The 24,728-nt window shown below is 38.5% G+C and overlaps 1 protein-coding gene across 8 annotated transcripts in view; it reads left to right on the plus strand.

Annotated features, from left to right (window-relative positions):
- The window catches only part of TTLL7 (tubulin tyrosine ligase like 7), a 231,913-nt gene that overhangs the window by 110,735 nt on the left and 96,450 nt on the right, over window positions 1-24,728 (plus strand). For all 8 annotated transcript variants that reach the window (XM_074266394.1, XM_074266399.1, XM_074266400.1 and 5 more), the window contains 5 exons: window positions 1,455-1,602; window positions 1,695-1,768; window positions 13,269-13,404; window positions 16,492-16,578; window positions 21,654-21,846. In XM_074266394.1, coding sequence (XP_074122495.1) covers window positions 1,455-1,602; window positions 1,695-1,768; window positions 13,269-13,404; window positions 16,492-16,578; window positions 21,654-21,846 — 638 coding nt within the window. The remainder of the gene's footprint in view (window positions 1-1,454; window positions 1,603-1,694; window positions 1,769-13,268; window positions 13,405-16,491; window positions 16,579-21,653; window positions 21,847-24,728) is intronic.

Consider the following 24,728-nt stretch of genomic DNA (forward strand, 5'->3'; position numbering starts at 1 on the left):
CTATTTTTAGGACAGTGAGAATCAAGCCATTTAATTTCATTCTGCTTTGTGAGCCAAGTATCAAGAGACATGATAATTATATTTGTCTAGAATTGCAAAAACACAACATGCTCTAAAAAGTCATTAGAAGCCTAGGTACTGGAGATATAATTCCACAGAAACTGTCTCTGGTTGTGTCCCTATAAGTATTTGTTTGATTTCCATTTCTCTTCTGTTTATGTTTCTCAAGTTAGCCTTTTTAATTTCTGGGTCATTTTTTCCCCTGGTGATGCCTTCCTACTTAAAAGTTGGTGTTTTTGTTGGGATGTGTTTGTGTGTATCTGATGTTCCCTCTCTCTTTTATTCTGTGAGCTTGTTCTTTCTCCTGCCTCTTTTTCCTTCCTTGTCACCTTTCTGTCTGTGTTCCTCATCTGTCTATAATATGAAAGAATTTTGATTAATGCCCATGTGCCCATTTTCTAATTTAAAAGGCAGTTGAGCTGAATGTCTAAAACTTCTCTCTTAGAAGGTGTTTTTCTTTTATCTGTTGATGTATGGTCGTTAAGTGACTTGTGGATCAGTAACAGACTAGAAAATAGGTTCTTTCCCTCCAGTTTAAACTCTCCAAGGGGTAACTCTGTTTCAGGGATTTAAACTGGATTTTTCCTTCAATCAGTGCCATCTAAATTTGACACCCTCATATGCTCATGGTTTTGTTTCTGTCCAAACAACCGGTATGTTGCCCGACTTTCACCTCTGCCCCAAGTTAGCCCCTTGGTTAGCTGTTGGTAGTCTATTGGGACGTACAAGGGGATCTCAGTGTTGTCCATACATCATCCTTGTGACTGGTTTGGCATTTGTGGGCATGATGAGCTGCCATCCATCCCTCCACTAGCCCTGAACTTCTGTACAAGTCTGTCCTAGAATTATGCAAGCCGAATCTGCAGATCATCCCTCCAAGTTGTGGTCAAGGTAAACTCATGATCTGGGTGCCTCCTTCTGCTCCTGTGACATGTCCCTCCACCCGACAGGGCTGTGGTGTGTCCCATTGAGAGTTGTGCAGCCCAGCTCTCACCATGAATACTGTTCACTTTTCTTGAAGCTCAGACACCACATTGGCAAACAAAACCCCCCAATATACTACATGTACTTTGGATCCCAATTCTGTTTTTCAAGGAGCTAGAAAAATAGCTGTTGTACTTTGGAAAGATGGATCCCTCACAAAACCCCATTGTGACTGTTCTTTGGGCATTAGCTCACTTGATTTCTCTTTCTGGGTTTTTTCTCTTCAGGGTTATTGGTATACATGGCTCCCCACTGTTCTTACCAATAAAATCACAGGTTTGGATCCCCTCCAAACACACACACACACACACACACACACACACACACACACACACACACACACACAGAAAGGAAGCGAAAACCCTATAATCGGTCTTTTAAGGTGAGACAAAGTCTTCTTCGTGTTTTAGGACAAGTGACAAGAGGAGAAACTTGGCTAAACAAAAAGCCGAGGCGCAGAAGAGACTATATGGTCAGGGTTCGATGAAAAGGCTCTCGCCAGGCTCTTCGGACTGGGAAAAACAGCGACACCGACTTGAGCGGAGGAAGGAAGAGTTGGTATGAATAGCTTTAACCAAACCTGATGCCTCTTAAACCTCCTGGTGAGCGTGCTGTGTCAGCTTTCATTTGTGACATTTCTTAATTTCTAGAAAGAGAGACTTGCCCAGGTTCGTAGGCAGGTATCCAAAGAAGAGCATGAAAATCGGCACATGGGGAACTACAGGTAAGCTGCTTCTGCTTTCTTGTGCAATCAAAAGGCTGAGCTGGGCTGCAGGCCTTGCCTTGGGACGTGGGGCAGGGGAAAGTTGGGGAGGTCTTAACTCTAAGTAGTTTTTTAAACTACGAATTTCCTAATTTGATCCCAGTTACCTCTTTAAAAATTTACTTCCTTCAAATGGCAGAGGAACTAGAAAGTATTCTCAAAGGCTTTGGGATATGTTCCTGTGATGGTGTCCAAAAATTAGGGGGTTCTGTGCTGGCTTCTCCTCTGGCTTATTCCTCTCTGGTCATTGTTTGATTGTGATATGTTGTATTTGACATTCAGGCCATTGTGTGGCTGGTCACTGACCATGATCTCTCGCCCCAAGAGCCAGAAGAACTGAGAGTTCATCTATCTCAGGCCCTTCTTCTTTTAGATGACCACCAAATGGGAAAGTATCTTGATTAATGTGACCCTGGCTGTACATTATTACCTTTGTCCCTTATTTATTTGATGAGGTCTGTGTGTTATAGGGCATGACCAAAATGAGTAACCCAAAAATATTTTATAGAAAAATGTTAAGGAGCTGTCTTACTATTATCAATTGTGTTCCAATCTACAATTTTGGTCTTATTTAAAGACTTAACTGAAAAGGCAGCTAATTGGTGCAATGTATAGAGCACCACCCTGAAGTCAGGAGGACCAGAGTTCAAATCTAGTCAGACACTTATTAGCTGTGTGACCCTGGGCAAGTCACTTAACCCCAATTGCCTCAGCAAAAACAAAACAACAACAAAAAAAAAAACACAAACAAAAAAAGACTTAACTGAAGCAGTAAGCTTCCTTGTCTTAATCCTTCCCAGGATTCCTGATTTCATCACTGCACATATGGCTTCCACCTGTACAGGTCACAAGCTTTACTATCTTATTTCTCATGTTGTCTGTGTCCTCCCATAATTCCTCCAGAGAGCAAGGACCCATGCAGGACATTAGTAGTTCTTTGTTTACCTGACTTACCTTAGAATAAGAGGTGGGAAATGAAAGGAATTGTGTCCCTTGTAAGTGCAGCGACCACAGCTTGATAGGGAGAATGTTTGCTATCAGAGCCAACTAGTGAAGGCCAGAGGTAGATGAATTAGGTAGACCTGGGCAGCTTACAGCACCTACTTAATATTTCACTTTTTGATGGAAAGTGTGCTTTGCCTAAGCCTTGTTTTTGCCCAAAGAGCCACCTTTACAACATTTAAAATTTGTTTAAAATGCTGCTTAGGCATTTATATATGCCTTTGAGAAAGGCAGGGAGAATTAATTTATCCTCCTACTCTGCTCCCTCTACTCCCATAGAACCAAAAAGGCTTGATAATTTGATTCTTGACAGCCAGTACAGTGTAAAAGGGCTTTGTACAGTCTCAGAATAAATCATGGCAGCACCTGGTTGGTGATGTATCAAGGCCAAGGAGTGACATCCCCTTGTGATGAGATGGATTTTGCCATTTCTTGCTGTTCACATTCACTGCAGAGACACACATGCAGCTCTCTAACCACAAATATGAAGAAAGAGGAAAGGAATTCAGTGGCTGTTGGTACAATGTGTAGAGCACCAGCCCTGAAGACAGGAGGACTGGAGTTCAAATCTAGTCTCAGGCACTTAATACTCCTAGCTGTTCATACTTCATTCAGGGCAATGATGGTGTTGTGCTATGGCCAAGGGTTTCCCCTTAAGTTACTTTAAGTTGCTTAAGGACAAACGTGAGGATTTCCAGTCCTTCCTCAACTTTGGCTTGGTGGGAAGTGTGGCAGCGGCCGGGGATTGGTTCTTGACTACTGGGTACCAGGCGAGGTGGGGAAAGGACAAGGAAGAAAGATGGCCACTGTCAAGGTAATAGGAAGTGGAAGCCAAGAAGGGGATGGAGGAAGCACCCTGTATTGTAGCATCCAAGCCTTAATGCTCAGGTTTGTTAACAATGATAACTTGGGAAATACTTTCCTCTCACATTGTTCTGTTGTCATTCCGATTTATAGATAAGACCATACATTGATAGCCTAGAGCCCAAGTCTCCTGACTCCCAAGTCCATTGTTTCCATTCCATCATGGTACCTCTTTGGTGGTATGGAGGGAGGGATGAGATACAGAAACAGACAGGCAAAGACACACACACACAGATGGGAAAGAAATGGGACAGGGATGGGAAGGAGAGAGAAGTAGAGGGATGGAGGGAAGGAAAGAAGACATACACAGAGACAGAGAAAGAGATGGAGAGAGAGACAGACAGATACACAAGACAGAAAGGGAATCCGTTTGGAAATAGAACTGCATTATATGGGGGACATTCTGGAGATGTTAATACCTGTGTGCCTCATAAGGAAGATGGGAGTAAGAAAAGGCCCCCAGTACCTCTGGAAAGTTGATTATAATATAAACAACTCGTAAGTCCTTGTTCTGAGGACTAACTGGCATGTGGGACAACAAAGCTTCTGAGATTGTTTTTAAGTCTTGCTCTCTCCTGGCCACTTCAACCCTGTTTGAATTAGCCATATGGAAGTCATCGATCAAGAAGCATTTGCTCTGTGCTAGGGTCTGTGCCCAGATCCTGAGGCTTCAAAGGCTGGCCTTCAAGGAGCTTATGTTCTTTCAGAAGACAGAAATGGTATTTAAGAAGACCTTGGTCCTTTTATTCCATTTTTTGTATCTGACATTTGATCAGAGGAGAGCACATAAACACACAGAATATGTGTGGAGCAAAGTGTGTGGAGAAGGGAACACAGTGCAGTGGGCACTGACTCTAGAGTTAAGACTTTGTGGGCCCCAAAAGTCTGTTTTAATGCTTATTACCTGCCTGACATTGGGCAATTCATCTATTCTGATTGTCTACAAAATAAGGGGATTATAACAAAGAACTTCCCAGATCCTTCCAACTGTAGCATAATGATTCCTTGAGCCCATGGGATTTGCTGGGGGTGGGGAAAGGTAGAGGGAGAGGCAGAGAAGACCCTAGGGTAGAATGTAGAGCTTGAATTAAGCTTTGAAGGAATGTAGGAATCGTAAGAGGTAAAGAGGAAGAAAAAATGCTTTCCAGATCTGGAAAACAGCCTATGAGATGGGAAATGGAATATTCACGTGAGGAACGATGATACACGATATTTAATGTAGAAATTGAATAGTCATAAGTCACAAATTTAGAAACTGGACAATGGAGTCAGATTATGAAAGGCTTTGAATGCCAGAGAAGGTTATATTGATCCTGGAGGTAATAGGGAGTCAATGAAGCATCTTGAGCAGGGATATGACATGGTCAGTCCTATGCTGTAGGTATATTACTTTGCTATCTTTATAGAATATGGATTGGAGAAGGAGAGCCTGGAGTCAGGAGACTGGGAGACCAATTAGAAGGCTGGGGACCAAACTAGGAGGGTGTCCACGGGAGAAATGGTGATAATGAATAGAAAATGATGGAGATGTGTAATAAGACATCTCTCAACATTTAGCATCTGATGGGGGAGACTGAAGGACCAAGAAAGACTCCAGAGTAATATGTTCAAGTAGAAAGAAGAGATTAGCATGATTCCTGAGGTGATGGGAACTCTGGGAAGGACCCTTTTGCACATTACTGCAGATGGTCCCGACCCCTATCACTTATCCATGACGGCCCTGGCAGGAATCTGCTCATTGTTGTACCTGATTTAAGATGCGTTGGGTCACAGAAGTACAACTTGGGCATCCTCCTGACAGCCTATTGTTAAAACAAATGGATGCTAGCTAGAGCAGCCTTATCAGGATAAACAGATACCTACATAGTCGGCCTGCCCAGGGAAGGGACTGCAGGCCAATGAGGACAAAGACAAAATTGTACAAGTATTGCTAGAACTATGAAATCCAAGCGTGGGCCAGGGATTCCAGAAGATATTAAGGGCAAAAAAAGAGCTTTTTTCTTTTTTAAACAAACATAGGTTGCAATCAAGAGCCAGTACAATAAAGGGATAAGACCCCTGTTGGGAGTCAGTCTGGGAGGAGAGGAGAATGAATTTTTTGCTTCCATTTTCTAAACTCAGGATAATGGTTTTCAGGTTGATGGAGCTGGGTTCATAGAACCATCCTGGAGTCTTTCCTTCCTAATCCCACTCTACTTCCTTGGAGCCTTTATGATCCTATTAGTGGGGGATTTTCACTTTATTTGAACAAACATTTCTCACCTACTGTGTAGAGTGTAGTGGGTTCCAAGAAGGAATATAGAGCTTAAAAATGTTAGTGTCTGCCCTTGGGACACTGACAGCCTGGTCTGGGAGAGGGGAGGCAAGTCATAAACACCTAAAGAAATGTCACACACGGTAATGTGTGGAGAGTGATCGAGTCAAGGTGGATCTAGACAGAACATGGGGAAATTTGAGGAGGAAGAGGAGACTTATAAATGGATGGTGGAGGGAGACTTCATGGAGAAGGTAGTACCTGAGCTGGCTGCTATAAGTAGGCTTCAGTAAGAAAAGGTTTCTCCAAGAACAAGATGGCAGGAGATGTGGGGGGCTGCCTCCTCCACAAAATCAGACTTTCCAAGCCTCTTCTCTAGACCAGCCTCCTTATTATATCTCCATCTCGGGTTTCCTGAGACTCTTTGTCCCTGTTGCTGGAGCTGATCAGACTTGTTCTCCAGGCTTTAGAGGACCAAGAGATGACAAATATGGTGGCAGAAAATAACTAATTCTGAGCTGCTCCAAAGTAGAATGGGCTGACTTGGGGGGAAGTCGTCGGGAGTCTTCAGGCAGAGGCTGAAGGGTCAGTCCTGTAATGGGATCATGCAGAAGGAACAAGCATTTATTAGACACCTAGTGTGTGCCAGGCATTATGAGATCATATGTGCTTTACAAATATGATCTCATTTGATCCTCATCACAGCCCTGGGAGAAAGGGACTGTTATCTCCTCCTTAGGGAGAAGGAAACTGAAGCAGACAGGTCACATAGCTACTGAGTCTGGGTTTGAACAAGTCTTCCTGACTGGAAGCCCAGCATTTCCTAGGCCAATCCTTGCCTCAGGAGAAAGTTCACGTTTCAGATTGCTCTCCCTTCCCCCTCTCCCAAGGTCTGTGATTCCAGCCTGTAGCCTGGATTGACTCACCAAGGTAGTTTCTCCATTCTTTTGCATAGTTTCCAATATACAGCAGCAGGCTTGCTTGAGGACTTTTGAAGTTATTTACAATCTGTGTTTTTTTTTTCCTAGGTAACCATAAATATAAAATGGTAACAGCTTCCTTTTGTCCTTGAGTGTGTCTGCTGAAAATATAATGAATAAAACTGTCCTTATTATACCTAATTCAAATTCTGGTTCTGCCGCAGTGAAGGGCGCTTTGGATTTGGTCTCAGTTCCCAAGTTGGTAAAGTGAGAGACTTGAGCTTGATGACCATTCCAGGTCCATGCAGCCCTATTTATATTTGGGACCGGGACAGTCTTGTTGGGGAAGGGGTTCTGCCCTTGGAGTCACAAGATTTAGTTTGCATTTTACCTCCCATCCTTGCTAGCTGAATGTCCATAAATAGTCCAAGTATCTCTCTTGAGTTTCATTTCACCTTACTCTGCAATATGGCTAACAATGCCTGTATTGTCTGCCATATAGGGCTGTTGTGAGAGGCGAGTGGGCTGATGTCTCGCTTTGTAATCCTTAAAACATTATTTTAATTTTCTCTTCTCTTCTCTTCTCTTTTTTCTTTTCTTCTCTTCTCTTCTCTTTTTTCTTTTCTTCTCTTTTCTTTTTTCTTTTCTTTTTTCTTTTCTTCTCTTCTCTTTTTTCTTCTTTTTTCTTTTCTTCTCTTCTCTTTTTTCTTTTCTTTTTTCTTCTCTTCTCTTTTTTCTTTTCTTCTCTTCTCTTTTTTCTTTTCTTTCTCAGGCAATTGGGATTAAGTGGCTTGCCCAGGGTCACACAGCTAGAAAGTGTTAAGTATCTGAGGCCAGATTTGAACTCAAGTCCTCCTGATTTCAGGGCTGGTGCTCTAACATTATATAAATGGTAACTGTTATCACTGGCATTGGGCACAATCTGCTCTGACTAAGGTGGAGAGCCAGGAGCATGTTGAAAGTTCTTAGGAGTTTCTATGGGCACCTGCCTTCCATAGCCCACGTTTGTGTATACTGTATAAGGCCAATAAAGGCAGCAACCTTTATATTGTTGCTAGGATGCTGTTCTGTAATTGCCATGTACCAAGTATCATGCCGTGCCCTAAAACCATTCTGGATGTGTTCATTGAGCACTGCTGTGCATTTACTGGCTTTGAAAAACTTCTACTTGAGTCTTCACTGCATGTAAATCGTAGGCTCAGTATTTGTATTTGGGGCACACTTAAGGAGATACATTGTGAATCTCTGATTCTGTATTGGACAGATAAAATCAGCTTTTAGTTTTCTTTATTGATTACCTATTGCTTTTAATTTTTTTTTGTTTCTCTACAATATATGTATGGAATAATGCACAATTATAATTTCCTTTTAAAATAAGCAATAAGCATTTTAAATAATGATGTTGCATTTTAATAAATATCCAAAGTTATTATATAAAAATAATACCTTCTGTGTTAGCAAGATTTTGCTTTAATGGACAAAATATAGCAGAGAGGTGGGCAATCATTCATTATATTCAGTATACATAGCCAAGTTAGGTAATATGGATCAGTTAATCCACTTTTTAAATAATTATTGTTGATTCCCTACAACTTTCTGCTACCTGACTGTTAAATTCTCCTCTCTTTACAGATAAACTCCCTTATTCTCAACCATTTTATTAGTTCTTTCTTCCATTTCCTGACCTCTACTAGTTTCTGCTTAAAGATGACCAGGGATGGAGAATTGCTACTATTTTACAAAGAAGTCTATTTTATGTTTATATAGTTCTTTTTGGAAGTTTTTCCTTTTCCTTTTAACCAAATCTGCTTCTTTGTAATTTGTACCTGTTACTCTGAGTTTTATCTTCTGTTGCCACAGTAGATCTTCACATCCCCCCAAAATATCTACTTTTTTATGGAGGAAGAATAAACCTTTAAAAATAATTTTAACATCCTTCATGCCTTGTTTCATCTTTCTCCCCAATGGTTAGCTTTTGTTATATAGAATTGGAGTTTATGCTTGAATTGAATTGAATTGCCAATCCATCTATTTCCTTTGCAAATATGATTTAGGAGGGAGGGTAGTATCAGCTAGAGAGGAATTAAAGTCTTTATCTAGGAAACAAGGCATTCTAAGAGGTAGAGTGGTAGAAAATGAAGAATTGAAAAAAAGAGAAGTTGCTAACATACCTTTCTGGAAGAATGGTGGTATCCTTGACAGAAAGAAGAAGGGTAGGATGGAAATGGGGGAAAATAATGCGTTATGTCTTGGACATGTTGAGTTTGAAGTGTGGTAGAGATGTGCTCCTGGAGCTCAAGAGAAATATTAGGGCTGAATATGTAGATCAGAGGGTCATCTGCATGAGAAAATTAAGAGTGGGGGGAAAAAAAAGGTCCAGATGTGATACACTCATGTTTGGGAAGGATGATAGAAGACTGAACGAGCAGAGGATCCGAAGAAGGGAGTCTAGCAGATAGGAACATAACTCAAAGAGATCGCAGGCTACTACTGAGTGATTAAGGAGCAGAGGAGTAAGTCAAAGCTATGAGATTTGGCCATTAGGAATGTCATTGATAACTTTGGAGAGGGTATTTTCAATGAGTGAGTTTGAAATCTGGGTTACAGAAGGTTGAGGAATGAGTGAGGAGAGAAAATAATGGAAAGCTTTGTGGACAGCTTTTTCTTAGAGGTTGTCTATGAAAAGAAGGGATAGAAGGTTGTTGCTTGAGGGGATGGCAGGAGCTAGTGAGGATTGGTTTTGAAGAAGAGTGTGTGGGGACGGGGTAGAGAAAAAAAGATCATTGAAAAAGGTTCAGTTTGGAGAAGATGGGAGAGAATGGAATAAAAGCAATGTCTATCAGGTTTGGTTCTTGATGAAAAGGGTCACTTCTTTGTGAGAGACTGGAGTTAAGGAGGAGAGAATGAATGCTTATATAAGGAGTTTTGAAATGTAGAGAAAAGAAGGATTTCATCTCCTTTCTTATTACTCTAGTTATCTGTTTCCATCTCTACCTTTCCACTAGATTGATTTTGGAAATTAAATGGCCTTTTTCTCCATCTTCATTTTCTTTGATCTCTGTTTTACAGTTAATACAATGGACCACCTGCCTCTTCTTTCTTAAAATTTTTCCCTTCTTCTTACCTCATTAACTATCCTCACTCTGTATCCTTTGGGCCCTTCCCTAAAAATTCATGCCTTGAAAACACAATAAGCTTTGCCTTGGTCTACACATTTCTGGTCCAGTTTCCTGGTTATTTCCATCCCTTCACAATCTTCTCTCTTTTTTTAAAGTAGTTTCTTATTTTCAAAATATATACAAATATAGCTTTCAACATTCACCTTTGCAAGACCTTGTATTCCAAATTTTTCTCCCTCTCTTCTTTGGATATAAGGTGATCTCATATATATTAACATATGCTTCTATACATATTTCCGTATTTATTATGCTGCACTAGAAAAATAAGATCAAAAAGGAAAGAAAAATGAGAAAGAAAAAAGGCAAGCAAATAATAACAAAAAAGGTGAATTATGTTGTGATCCATATTCAATCTCCAAAGTCTTTTTTTCTGGATACAGACGTCTCTCTTCATCACAAATTTATTGGAATTGGACTGCATCACTTCATTGTTGAAAAGAGCCATGTCCATTAGAATTGATCATCACATAATCTTCTTGTTGTGCCTAATGTTCTTTTGGTTCTGCTAATTTCACTTAACATCAGTTCATATAAGTCTCTGAAATCATCCTGCTGATTGTTTCTTATAGAACAATAACATTTCATAACATTTATGTACACTTTTTCAGTCATTCTCCAACTGGACATCCATTCAGTTCCTTGACACTGAAAAAGTGCCACAAACATTTTTGCAAATGTGATTCCTTTTCCCTTTTTTATGATCTCTTTGGGATACAAACTCAGAAGAAGCTGACCTACTCTTGTGGCTTCATCTAAGGGTTCTGTGCTCAGAAGGTCTCATCTTTTTTTTCCCCTACTTCTGACTTCATATTTGATCTCAAATTCTGTATTTACTGTACCGTTTACACAACATCTCTATCTCTGATTGCCAATTATCTTTATCTTCCATAATCTCACCCCCAATTTCTTTTCTTCTATTAATTATAATAAATAGCATTTATAGAGAACTTGTTGCATTACCCAACTGCTTTAGAAACATTTTATTGTTTTCAGGTAAATATTATTATTCTCATTTTGTTGATGAAGAAACTGAGGTAGTCAGGGGTAAAGTAATTTGGCCAGGTTCAGTCAGTCGATAAATATTTATGAAATACTTGGCCATATACCACTCTTCTAAGGGCTGGGTTCATGGAAGGAGTGAAGGCAGCTCCTGTCCTCAATGTGCTTGTGGTCTCATGGGGGAGAAAACATTCCAACAAACTATATGCAGGATAAATAGAAAACGGTTGAGAGGAAGGCCCATAGAATTAAGAGGGTTTTGAAAGACTTCTTGTTAAAGATGGGATGTTAGTTGACACTTACAGGCATCCCAGGAGGTCAGTGGTCTCAGTGGAGGAGGAATAGGATTCTAGGTATCGGGAACAGAGAATGGAGTCCAGTGATGGAGTGTCTTGTTTATGGAACAGCCAGGGCACCAGTATCACAGGATCAAAGAGTACATGACGAGGGAGAAAGTGTGTGGATGCTGGAAAGACTGCAAGGGGCTAAGTTATGAAGGATTTTGAATGTCAGACAGATCATTTTGAATTTTCTTCTGGAAGCAGAAAGAAGCCATTGGAGTTTTTTCAGCACCTAGTTATTTCATTCCGATTCTCTCTTACCCCTATCTACTTTGCACGTTTTGGTGATGTTAATCTCCACACTTGTCTCTTATGCTGCTTTTCTAGAGCTTAAAGGCATTCAGCATTGCCTCTTTGGTGAGCTAATAGGCTCATAGAGTTAAATCTGGAGTCAGATCCTTTTTATGAATTAGGGATGACCATGGGTCAGTGTCTTACCCAGAGACAGCATAGCATAGCCTGTAAGAATCTGATTATGAGCCCAGCTCCTGGGGACTCTTGTGTCCAGTCTTCTGGCCATTACTTCATATGGCCTCCATATTCAGGGAATTCTAGCTTAGCTCCAGTTTGCCTGACCAATCTGTTTTCTATTTTCTGACCCAAATGAACTTATTGAAACAAATCTTTTTGTTTCTCTGTAATTGTGTTATTGATTCCCTTAACCTCTATGTCTTTGCTGATGTGATTCTCCTTCCTTTTTGAATCCCCTCTGTGATGCTGAATCCCATGTTTCCTTCGAGGTCTATTTCAAATCCTACTTTATGTAAAAGTCTGTCTAATTAACTAGCATAGGTTGAATACTTTTATCTCTTAATAACCTTGAATCTGAACTAGAGCATGTAGCCAAGTGCCTGGCACAGAGTAAGTCTTCAGTAAGTCTTGGTGGGCTTGATCATTTTAGTGCTTGATTATTTACAGTTCTAAATTATTTTTTCATTTTATGGATCTGTATTCTATGTTTTTCTTTCCATTACTGTTACCATCACTCTATTTTAGCCATTACAAAATTGTGGTTTTGTTCTAATTATCTATCTCTGAGCTGCTGCTTCTTTATTTTGCATGTTAAGTTCTTTTACATACCCATAACGGTAGCCCAGTTAATGAATCCCTGTTAGCTCCAGTCTGTAGATACTGTTTTGTATGCCAGAAAGTCCATGCCACTGTGATAAGAATTATGAATTTGATCATAACAGAATAAGGAAGTCTTATATGGAGCTTGCTATCTGTTTTAAAAAGGACAGGCTGGATAGAAAGAATAAGTTATGACTCATTCTCAGTAAAGCCTCCTAAAGGAGGTTTTTTTTTCTGAAATTATCTGTATTATTATCTTGAATCTCCAGTCATCTTGTCTGTGAAGAAGATCCAGGCTCAGTTTATTATTGTTATCAAGAGCACACATCATAATATTGTGGAAAGCAATGGTGAGAACAGTATAAAGGTACCTAAAAGAAATGGTCTCTGCTCCTTAATTGTTTAAAATAGCTTATTTCCCCTCAGTTGACTGGTAAACATTCATTGCCTTTCAAAGCACTGATGAGCAAATCTTTTTCAAAACTTTACTTTACAGCAAAACCAGAAAATTATAGTAACAAATAAGTAGCAATGTTACTTTGGTGTCATATTATCCCGACAATTGATAATGAAACTCATAACAGTGTTATTATTTTCTTGTTTTTTGAAATCCTTTTTGATCCTTTTGCATAAAAAGTTGAATCAGCTGGTGAACATTTCAGATAGGTTGGGCATTTTAGTAAGTCCTGAATTCAAGGGTTTCTAGTTAAAAATGTGCTTTTTTTTTTTTTTCATTGAATCATAGTGTTTGGTCATTCTCCAGTTACTATTTCGATGGTTATCTAATAGAAGGAGGCTTCTTTTTAGCATGTTTGTCTGCTATTATTGCAGGCGAATTTATCCTCCTGAAGACAAATCATTACTTGAAAAATATGAGCAATTATTGGCCACTGCCTTTCAGACATTTCTTTCGGGAAGAGCATCTTTATTTCAGCGAGAATTGAATAATCCTTTAAAAAGAATGAAGGTAAGATTGTGTCTTCTTTAAATATGATCGACAAATGAAGCCAAGTAAACCCTCATAAGGTACTGTTATTCTCATATATTTCTCATGGAGTAAGTTATCTCTCAAACTTTTTTACTTTTAAAAGGAAACATTTCAGGAAAAATGAGAGAATTTATACACTGTAGTTAAGGGCACTGTGAAATAATTAGAAGAGGTTATTGATCATGTTTTTTCCAGACCCAAGCATACATACCCTCCCAACATGCAAAAATGGAAACCTTGATGTGATTTGATGATACTTCATCAGGAATGTACATCCCCCTGGAGCTAGCATCATTGGCAATTTAGGAAGTTTGTTTCTTGTTTTTACAATCCTTCCTGTGATCTCAACTTTAATTTTCCGAATTTAAATGAAGAAAAACAGAAAACAAATTTCATACTTATGGTGCAGTCTTGAGCCTTCTTGTTTTTGCTTGGATTTTTTATTTCTTTTTTTTTCTTTTTTTTTTTTTTTCACCCTCTCACATGACCATAAGGACTCTCAGATTAGGGAAGTTTGTACATTTTTTTTTAGTAAAGCCAAGTTTATGTGAAAGCTGGAGAACTGGCAATTATCTGGTTAATTTTTGTCCTGTAGTCAGTACTTGATAAGTAAGGATGAACACTTTAGTGTAGGAAAAATTCCCTGTCCTTCAGTTGGGACATCCTGACTTTGCTTCTTGACTATTTTACACCTTTAGAGATTTAGGGTAAATTATTGGATTAATCCAGAGTTTTATGGTTGGAAAAGTCTCCAGGGTCTATCTTTATCTGAGGACCAGAAAAGGTCTCTGAACTGAAATTCTGTATGTACTGTCTAGAGCTCTTAGAAATTTCTAATTGTCTTTACTGTTCAAATTGTTCACAATTAACACTTAATTCTCTTGAAAGTAGGCCGAGGAATTTTTTTATTCCATAACCCCCTTTGAGGTGAAATGATTACATAGAATGTATGAAATCACCAGATCTTAGAAATATACCTTTACTGTATATTTGCATTTTAATAAGCATAAGCAACTGTAAGCACATAGATATTGCTTATGTTCTGATTTTAGAAAACTACTTAAACTTGGCATAAATTTACTAGAATATGAAGCCTTTAAAACGTGACTTGAGGCCCTCAAAATTTGAATAATGACAATGAAGGGTATATCTTTTCTGTTTCTAGTTCATATGCCGAGGAGATAATGAATACCTTAATGATTTTTGTTCAGTCTCAATGAAAAAATAAGACCACGTCACAAAACTCCCAGAAGTACTTTTCATTTTAAGGATTTTTCAGCAGATTCAATTATTTTATGAAGTTATGTTATATAAAAATGCTTAGAAAATGAAAGCATTTCTCTTCTGATGCTATCTGAATAGCACTGGGCAGGTCATGTAATCTCTCTAAGTCTCAGTTTCCTTACCTGTAGAATGAGGATACCTGGGATGAGCTTATGATTGTCATTTCACTAAGCTTCATTTATAGAGATGACACTGCTCACCCCTAGGAACACTTGGAGATGTACTTTAAAAAAGTTTTAAACCTTTTAAGACTGGCAGCTGTACGTTTAAGTGATGAGTCTGCTGTCAGCATTTGTTACACAAGTGATACTTGTTTGAAATATAATAGGATGCCTTGAACAGAGATTTTCTTCAATGTCAGAATCCTGTCCTTAGAATTCTTGAAAGGTTTCATCACTTTGATTTAAAAAAAAATTAGGAAAGTGCTTTGTAAAACTGATTATCACATAACTTTACTCAAAAATACCAGTTAGAAAAGATGTAAAACCACTATTAATACTTGAAGATAGAGAAATTCAATGTTATTTCGATTTTTAACCTTGTCAGGGTTATTAGAGCTATTTGTTTTCATCTGTTTTCTACAAAAAAGTCTTTTTAAAATTTGAGTATTCAGCATAGCTTTTACTTTGAAAAAGTTGCAGCCTTTGGAGGAGGAAGAAATAAGTATGAGAGAAGATAGGATCTTAGTAGTGCCCCATTTAATGCCTTCTACTGACATCTAAAAGCCACCTAGCCTTCACAACTAAGAAAGGAAAGAAAAGTTCATTTAAAAAATTTTTCCCTCAAAATATTCTGTAATATCTCTGTATTGCTATTTTTAGAGTTTACTATGCAGTATGTCACCCCATAAATGAAACTTTAAAAAAAATTCCCTGAACATTTCAATAGTCTAATCTTTCTGGACGGGGTACCAAGCTTCTATTGTTCTATACCAGAGTATAGACAAATCGATTTTTTTAAATAGTGAAATTCTATTGTAATTAGTATGGGTCAAAGAAGTAACTCACAGAACAATCAGTCAATCAGTTTCTCTTGGTGTTCATAAGTAAGTGTTGCTCTGCTATGCCCAGCCTTCACCTGGTTGTGTGTTCTGATGATTTTTCCTCCTGTCTTCAGAAAATGTCAAGTTGGAGAACATTACAGAAGCTGGAGTGTTGGAGCAGAGTACAGAAGATTCTCAATCCCCTTATGGACTGATCGTACTCTCACTAAAAATGAAAACATTTCATGAAGTTTCTAAAGATGCTATTGTAAAATTAAAAAGCAAACTGTTTAGTTCAGGTGTGCTAGTTAGCCCAGGACCTGAGGTTAGCCTGATGTGAAGAGAAGCCGCTAGACCAGCAAGAAATCGCAGGCTGTTGAGGTTTACTGCTATCTGATGGGATCTCTAATGTAAAAAAAAAATATATAGTGTATGAAAAATGTGACTGGGAAAATGGGGGTGGACTGCCAGATTTTTGTTTTGTGCTTTTTTTTTCTAAAAAAAATATTAATAAATAAAGTTACTGGGCTGATTTCATTAATTGAAGTTAATGTATGTTTTAAATAGAATGCCACATAGAAGACGACCTCAACTCATTGTGTAACGTATTTCAGATATGCGCTGGCTCTGGTTCCACATTTAGCAAAATGTTCTTCACTTGTAGCCTTCCAGGATCTTTCTGTGCAGTTTTCTTTAGCACAAGTCATTAGGTTCAGTAAATACTCTCAGAAATCTTTTCAGTATTCTGAATGAGGTATGTCCCTTAATTAATGAATGATTGATTCACTTCCTATTTTTAGGAAGAAGATATTTTGGACCTTCTGGAGCAATGTGAAATAGATGATGAGAAGTTAATGGGGAAAGCTGTCAGGCCTCGAGGACCCAAGGTACCTTTTCTTGTGCTTTGGGTTAGAAGTAGTGATGCTATGTTGGGCCATCTCTCCTACCAGGCTGGCCACAGTTAGCATGGTCACCCATGGCCCACAGTGACTGGGCCACTGAATAAGAAATCATAATGGAGTCAGGGGCCAGGATGGGTGCCGCCAGCAGTGGGGCTGGTGGTCCTTGGAAGTGGGATGACGGCCATTCTCTGGGCTTTTCCTTTCTCTGTGCTGGGTCTTGCTGTAACTGTTTATCAGGCCCACCTGGATCACTCAGTGACTATGGAAAAGAGGGCATCTGGGTATCCATATTCTTTCCCCTGCTGTTTTTTCTCCCATCTCAGGCCATAAAATCACTGACATGGAGCAGGGTCCAGTCAGCACTACTCATTGTGGGTCAGGTCATCCTGGGCTCTGTTACCTGTTGGGCTTCTCTTGTATGTGATCTAGTGAGGTGCCAAGGAGGGTGGTTAAAGCTGGGGACTGTGTCTTCCATGGGGGGAGACCATATCCTTGTTGTCTGGAAATAGGCCCGTATTCCATAGTACCCAACAGGAGAAGTGAGAACCTAGAGATAGGGAGGTGGTGGGATGGATACAGCATATGGGCGTGCATGTAGGGGTATTGTAGTTTGTGGATGACTTATTAAAGGTTAAAACTCCATATGTACACATATGCATCTCTACAAGGTGTCTCCAAAGTCTGAGTTATTTTAAGCACGCATTTGGGACACAGTATGGGTGTTTAAAAATATTACTATATTACTTATGATATATATATATATATATATATATATACACACACACATATATATATACACAAACACACACATATATATATATTTACACATCTATACATATACATGTATATACATGTTCACACATGTACACATTCACAATATATACAATAAATATACACATATAATACATATTTTATATATGTACACACATAAACACCCATCGACATACACATACACAAATACTATATATACATCATATACATAGAATATATGTAATATGTATCCACAAACATAATCACATGTGCACATACACACATACCATAACTGTAATACACATGCAACATATTTTATACACACATACATATAATGTATAATTTATGCATGTATATGTAAACACAGATACATGCACACATATATACGTACCATAACTACACAATATATTTTTAAATTTTTGTACACATACACATGTACAATTATGATATAGAAATTAAACAAAACATTGTATGGAAGAAATGATGAAAGGGACATTTCCAGAAAAACTTGTAAAAGCTTTTTTTTTTTTTTTTTTCTTTTTTTTAAACTGATGCAGAGTGAAGTGAACAGAAACAAGAGAACATTTTATCCATATATCTTTCTCTCGAAGATACCTAATTAGAGGAAAACTACTGATGAAACATCTTATTGTACAGCTCTTAACAGCTGGGAAGTTTTTTATGACATTTGTCTATAATGAACCTCTCTAAGACTTCTGCTCTTTGTTCTGGCTTCATTCTGTCCCGTGACAGCCTTTCGAATACTTGAGGTCATTAATCCTGTCCCTTAGCTCTCCTTACCCCTCAAGTCATGATCTCTAATTCTCTTCCCAAACAGGTCACCTGACGGGGGAGATTCTCGAGCTGATCACTGTCCTTTATAAAATGTAACACACACCACTAAATCTAGTCTTTGGGCACTTTATGGCACTGTGAAGTTGTTACCTTTTTGATTCTGGACTGTTCAGGGTAACGCTGCATTAGTTTTTCTGGGCAGCTTTTTGTCTGAGTTGTTACCACAGAACATATTGATATGAACTTCTATTAGCCATTATCTTCCCTATCTCGCATTTGTGAATTGTATTTATGAATAAGTGATTAAGGTTATTTTTCTTCCTGATTGAGATGTCTTTGAAGCCTGCTCCTATCTTCTAGTTTCTCTCAGCTTTGTTTCATGCTCACATTTGTTAAAGATGCCTTCTGTATCTTTATTTGAGCCCTAGATAAAAGTACCAAGTCTTACAGGGCCAAACACAAAGCCTAAAGAGCTCAGCGGTGACTCTTTCCATGCTGACAAATCTTTCAGTAATGTCTTTTGGGGTCCAGTCATTTAACCAATTCTGAATATATAACACAAGATCATCTTGCTCACTTCTCTCTCTCTTTAGTTTTTTTTTTTTTAAATAACACCATCACAAGGGACTTAACTACTTTACAAAAATCTAGGTAAGCAAAATTTATAGCAGTCTCCTAGTCTACCAGTTTAGGAACTCTGCCAGAAAAGAAAATGAGGTTCATCTATAATAACCTGTTCTTGATGAGACCATATTGGTTCTTGTGATCACCGTTCCCTTTTCTAAATGTTAACTGATTGTCCCTTTACTAATTCAGTGTACCTTTTAAATTTTTGTTAACTATTTTTGTTAAAGAAGAGTGGAAGCAGCATTTCAAGTGATTTTTTGAAATGTGTATTTCAGAAGCTTACATTTGAAAGAGATTTTTTCAGTAGCTTGTTGTGTCTAATCAGCATTGTTACCCATAGACCTTGGCAGGAACAAATTTACAAAGCATCCTTTTGTTTTTAAAGTGACTGACATTTGTAAACTTTTGAACTGATCACTGTGATGGTTTGGAAAAAATTGTCTTCAACTACTAGAGCTAATTTTTGGGAAGTCAAGATTAAATGGAGAGGTGATCTGATTAATATCCATGTGTTAAAAAGACTGAAAATATTATCTACTAAGATGGAAAATGATGTGTACAGTTTAAATATAGGTTCCATTATGTTTAGGTGCTTTACTGTATTTGGTTTGTGCCATTTATTAGTCTATTGTTACCGTTTGAATAAGGTACTGACAACGTGTGTCACTTGAGTATATGTTTGCTTCATTGGGCCAGAATATACAAATGATGAAGGCTTAGTCATCCATTTACCTTTATTTATTAACAGTTTGAGAAGTCTATGTGCCATTAAAGTCCATAGAGAACTTTGGAACTGGGGTCATATCTTAAAGTTACATTAATAAGCCTGTCCAAGGTCCCTAGTTCTTCTGAAGGGATACTGTTGAAAAAACGTCTTTCGGATTGCACAAAATAATTTCTGTTCATCCTAATCCATTTGCTGCTCAAATATTACTTCATAATGTGTAAAATGTTTGACAAATGTATTCAGTGTCAATCTTCATTCAGTAACTATATGAGCACCTGCTGGATACAAAGTATAATACTACGCACTGAGGAAGATGGCAGGAACAGAAAAGAGATGGTTCCTGACCCTAAGAAGTTTGCAGTCTGCTGAGGGATATAAGACATCTAAATATGTACAGATAAATGTAACTTAGAGGAGTATCATGAGAATAGGAAAGGAAACTCTGCTGGAGGTCTTGGAGGAACCCTCTTTGAATTAACTTTGGAGTGAAGTTAGATTTCTAGAGAATAGAGCTGGTGAATAAGTCATATGGGACAGAGAGCACAAGGGATAGGAAAGCATAACATTTTCAAGGAATGGCGAATTAGTCTGAGCTAATGGAGAGTCAACTTTAATATTGTAGGTGTTTGATTCAACTTAAAACATTTCTTATAAAAAAGAAGCTAGTACCCAACGTATTAGGGAAATTTTCCCTTCCTTCAGATCAGAAAGATCAGTCTTCAGATTGGCTTGTATTCAGGGCATTTTGGATGGGATCTTTATTCTGCTCAGCCAGTGGACCTTCATGCTACCCAATCATTCTATCATTGATTATGCTTCTGTTACGTTGTCTTCTTTTTCACTTAACATGGAATTACTACTGTAAGGACACGGTTGTAGTCATTCTCATTAGTAAGGTTGGCATATGGTGTGTGTAGTAAACAATCCTTGAAATCCCCAAGTAGCAAATACATCTTGCGCTGGGGTGGGCTTGTTCTTCTGAAATAAGTAAGGTCTGGCCCAATTTCTCTCTTCCTTCACCTGGAATTGTTGAGAATGAGTCATATCGGGGGTTTAGAAACAGGTGGCTCTCAGCAGAGACCTATTATAACATGGTAACATGACATGATTCCTCCTTGTAAAAACAAAAACCCAAACTCACAACATGTTAATTCCCACATTATTTGCTTCATTTATTCTGTAGCATAGGGAAAGGAAAATAGGATTGCTTCTCTATGGTAAGAGCATCTGTGTTAGAGTTAGGCATAGTCTGACAAAAGATCCATGACACTTTTGTAACCAAGCTGAAGATTGGATAAAATTCAAACTTTTAAAAAATTAGTTGTATTTTTTATTTTTAAAAATAACAATAAATTAAGCATAACAGGGATACTTGCTTGATGGCACATATGCTGAAGGGGGAAGAAGGATCTTATTTTTGGATGTATTATAGCTGAAAACTGAGCAAGTTATATTTTAGACAAAAGCCTGAAGTTGCCTCTGCTGTGTCTAGAGCAGCTTTCTCAGTTGCCTCTTTTTTAAACCCAGGGGTGGTGTGGTATTTTGTGTGTGTGTGTGTGTGTGTAAGAGAGAGAGAGAGACACAGAGACAGAGAAGGACAGAGAGGGAGAAGAAAAGAGAGGGAGAGAGCGAGTGAACACACAAGTGCACAGTTGTCTCGTCTCCTAGAATTATAAATTTTTTCTTGGCCTTGGCCCCTCTCACCTTTGATTTTAGCCACTCAACTCTCTTCATCCTAAGACTGTCTGTTCATAAATGACTGTAGCCCTTTGGTTGGCATCCTTGGGGGTGAGGGTGAATCTGGAAGCAGTGTAGGACATTAGAAGGGAGTACAGAGGGCTGGAGCTCAAAGCCTACCTCTGGTATTTGCTGTCTTTGTGATCTTGGGCATCATTTTCCTTCTGGCCCTAAGGTACTGCATCTATAAAGCGAGATCCCTATTACCTGTAATGCTCTATCTCCTGGTCCAAGGAACACATCTCAGAACGGTTGTTAGGTATTTTGTCAAAGTATCTTGGTTGGTAAGCAGCATCCTTGGGAATCCTAACTAGTCCTGTCACTTAAAAAGAAAAGGGATAATTCAGATGGCCATTTTATCTTGTCACCAGTGTTTGATTTAATTTTTAATCAGTTAATACTGTTATGATCTTTTTTATTTTAGCCTCTGCATTCCATGCCTGAAAGTTCACAAATACTGAAAAAGCAAAAGAACTACAGCAGTGAAAGCAGTTTTGAAAGCACTGAGGAGTCTTCCGAATCCGATGAAATTGAGCGAGAGTTCCCAAATAGACTCAGCCAAAAGAAAGCCCCTTATGAACTTGATGCCCGCAAATGGAAATTTACTGCACAGCCTGGTAAGTGAGCGAATTTTAGCTTAAGAAAGAACCAGTGACTTGAGAGCCAAAGCCAAAGTGCTTGAAAACAATCCAAAAGCAATTCCTTCACCCTCCCCTTCTCATGCAAGGGGAGTCAAGTTGTCCCACACATGCAGAGCAGAGCCCATAGTGGGCTCTGGACCTCTGGAAACCTCAGTGACTGACGGGACTTCCTTCTTTGTCAGGATTATCTCTAAGGTCTTTTCCTCTTCAGATAATGAGATTTAAGGTTTCAGAGTCTAGTTCTGTGGTGAGTAGGCTGGAGATGTCCGAAAGGCTCCTGATGGGAAATGGGAGTTTCTGACTTGGTCTGACCCACTCTGCTGTTGGAGAGTTGATGCATTTTTCTCATTAAATCTAGATGGGTTGATCTGTGTATCTCTGACAACCTCGTGCCCTCAGGAAGATTATGAAGTTGTAAGCAGTTTAGAGGATCTGAATCCTTTGTTTTATACTGTTTTGACCTTGGTTTTTGTTTTGCCATCTTGATTCCTATGACATCTCGTTTAGGATTTTTTTCTGATTCCTTCCCTCGTATCAAAAGTTATCCCCCTATAAGGTGGCTAGCTGCTCACTTGAACTAGGAACTGCATAGCCAATAAGAGTTTAATATAGTACTTCCCCTGAGATAATATTTTTGTTACTCCAAAGGGTTGAGTAATGTGAGAGTATCAGGTATAAGTGAGAACTAGTGAGAGAAATTGTGTGATCAGAGATCTTTTTATTGGCCTTCAAATGAGACCTAGACTATGTAAATAATTCCCTATTCTTTCCTTGTTCAAACTAAGCCTGTTTTTAAAGGTGGATGTCACTTTAGCAGTTCTTTTCCTTCAGTAACTAGGTGTGTTTTGGAGGCCATTTAGTCTTTTGCTTCTTAGACTGATCCTGAATACTTTGGATATGTCCTTATATGAGTTGTATTTTCTAGGAAGTTTACTTCCTACTATTTCTTCCTTTTATGTTTTGGGAGTGGAGGCTCCTCTACCCACAATTAATCAATCTCTCTTCCCTCCCCCTGCTAACTACTCCACATAACATTGACTGATAGGGGAGGGATGTGAATGAAGGAAGGTCAGGGCAAAAATTATTGGTTCAGGAACGATCTCAGGGACAATGTAATGTTATTTCAGAAACTGTTCTCAGACCAAGAAATTTTTAAGTTTATGGTCAGACAAATAGGTGTAGTAAAATATGGGTATTGTTTTTCATGTCTTCTCAGCATAATTTTTCTCTTTTGAAGACTTTTCTAATATATGCTTTCTCCCTCTGTTTATCCTTGAAAAAATATAGTGAAGGATGTCTCCTTATTTTGTGGTTTGTTTTTACTCTGTCTAACCTGAAGAACATGATAAACAAGGTTTTTTATTTTCTCCCAGGAATGAATGCTAATGGATGATAGAAAATCATTTGGTTTATAGGTAATTGCATGTACTTAATGGAGCCAGTTGAAGAAGTTTAGACCTACTATGTGAACAATCTCTCTACCCCAAATAGAATATATTGTATACTGATAGAAGGTCAGAGAAAAGAATTATTTAAATAGTTTTTCACTATTTAAAAAATTTGCATATATAAATTCCATCTCTGGTGAGTTGGTTCAAACAAAATACACACACACACACACACACACACACACACACACACACACACACACACACACACTTAGCACAACTATTTATGCAACTTCTGAGAATACAGCTTTTGTCCTTCCCCACCCTTAACTAGAGAATTCTTTTTTCTTTTGGGGTTACTTGCACCATGTAATCAGGAGAATATAAGTTGTTTGAGGGCAGGGATTTTTTGTTTTTATTTTCTCCAGTGCCTAGCAGTACTTTGTAGGTAGTAGATTCTTAATGTTGTATGGAATCCATCAGTCAAGTAAGTTGCCCTGAGAGAAGTATTGTTAACTGTAGGTGGTACCACATGTGAATGGAGTCTCTCAGATACAGAGCATCTGTATTGTGAATGCCTCTCTTCCCACCACCTAGAGCTTTTCTTCCCTGTGATTGAAATGTTACCATAATTATAGATTATTAAAGTTGAAGAGGACATTAGAAACCATCACATCTACCCATATCTGGAAAGTAATTGATACTACAATAAACTGAAGCCATAGTCATCCAGCCTCTAATTGAAGACTTGGAGTGATGGGGATCCACGGCTTTCCAAGGCAGTCCTGGATTTGCTTCTCTGTGATTTTGCCCTTTGGGGAACAAACTGAGCCTAATCCCCCTTCCCCTTGAAAGTGTTTCAAATACTTGATGATAGCTAAACCTTGTCAGGCTAAACACCTCTCCTACTTTGAATTGGAGCCCCTTACAGCAGGACTCCATTCCCTTTACTGGGATGATTTCCTTCCTCTGGATGGCCTGAAGCTGCTCAGTATCTGTCCTTAATCTGTGGTACTAAGAATGCAGCATAGTACTACAGTAATATTTGAGTGATCATCAAGAAATGTCTTGTGGGATTGTTACTTCTTTGTCCTGGAATCTAAAGCTATTAATACAGCTATGAGATCATTAGATTTTTGACTATATCATATTTTTTTACCATAGCCTCTGGTTGAAACTTATCACACTTGTAGTCCATTAATATCCTCAAATATTTCTTGTAAAAATTGCTATCCAGCCGTGTCTTCCCCATTTTGTGTTTGTGAAAGTGAGTTTTTTGAACCCAACTATAGAGTTTATGTTTAGCCCTTTTGAATTTCCTCATGGGTTTTTGGTTATATGACCATAGGAGAAGAATAATCCCCTTTACAGATAAGGAACCCTGAATATAGGAAAGGTAAATGATTTGTTCAGGATGTCACCACACACACACACACACACACACACACACAAGACATATACATAACACAT

Source organism: Sminthopsis crassicaudata, chromosome 4, assembly GCF_048593235.1.
Source record: "Sminthopsis crassicaudata isolate SCR6 chromosome 4, ASM4859323v1, whole genome shotgun sequence".
Taxonomy (NCBI): domain Eukaryota; kingdom Metazoa; phylum Chordata; class Mammalia; order Dasyuromorphia; family Dasyuridae; genus Sminthopsis; species Sminthopsis crassicaudata.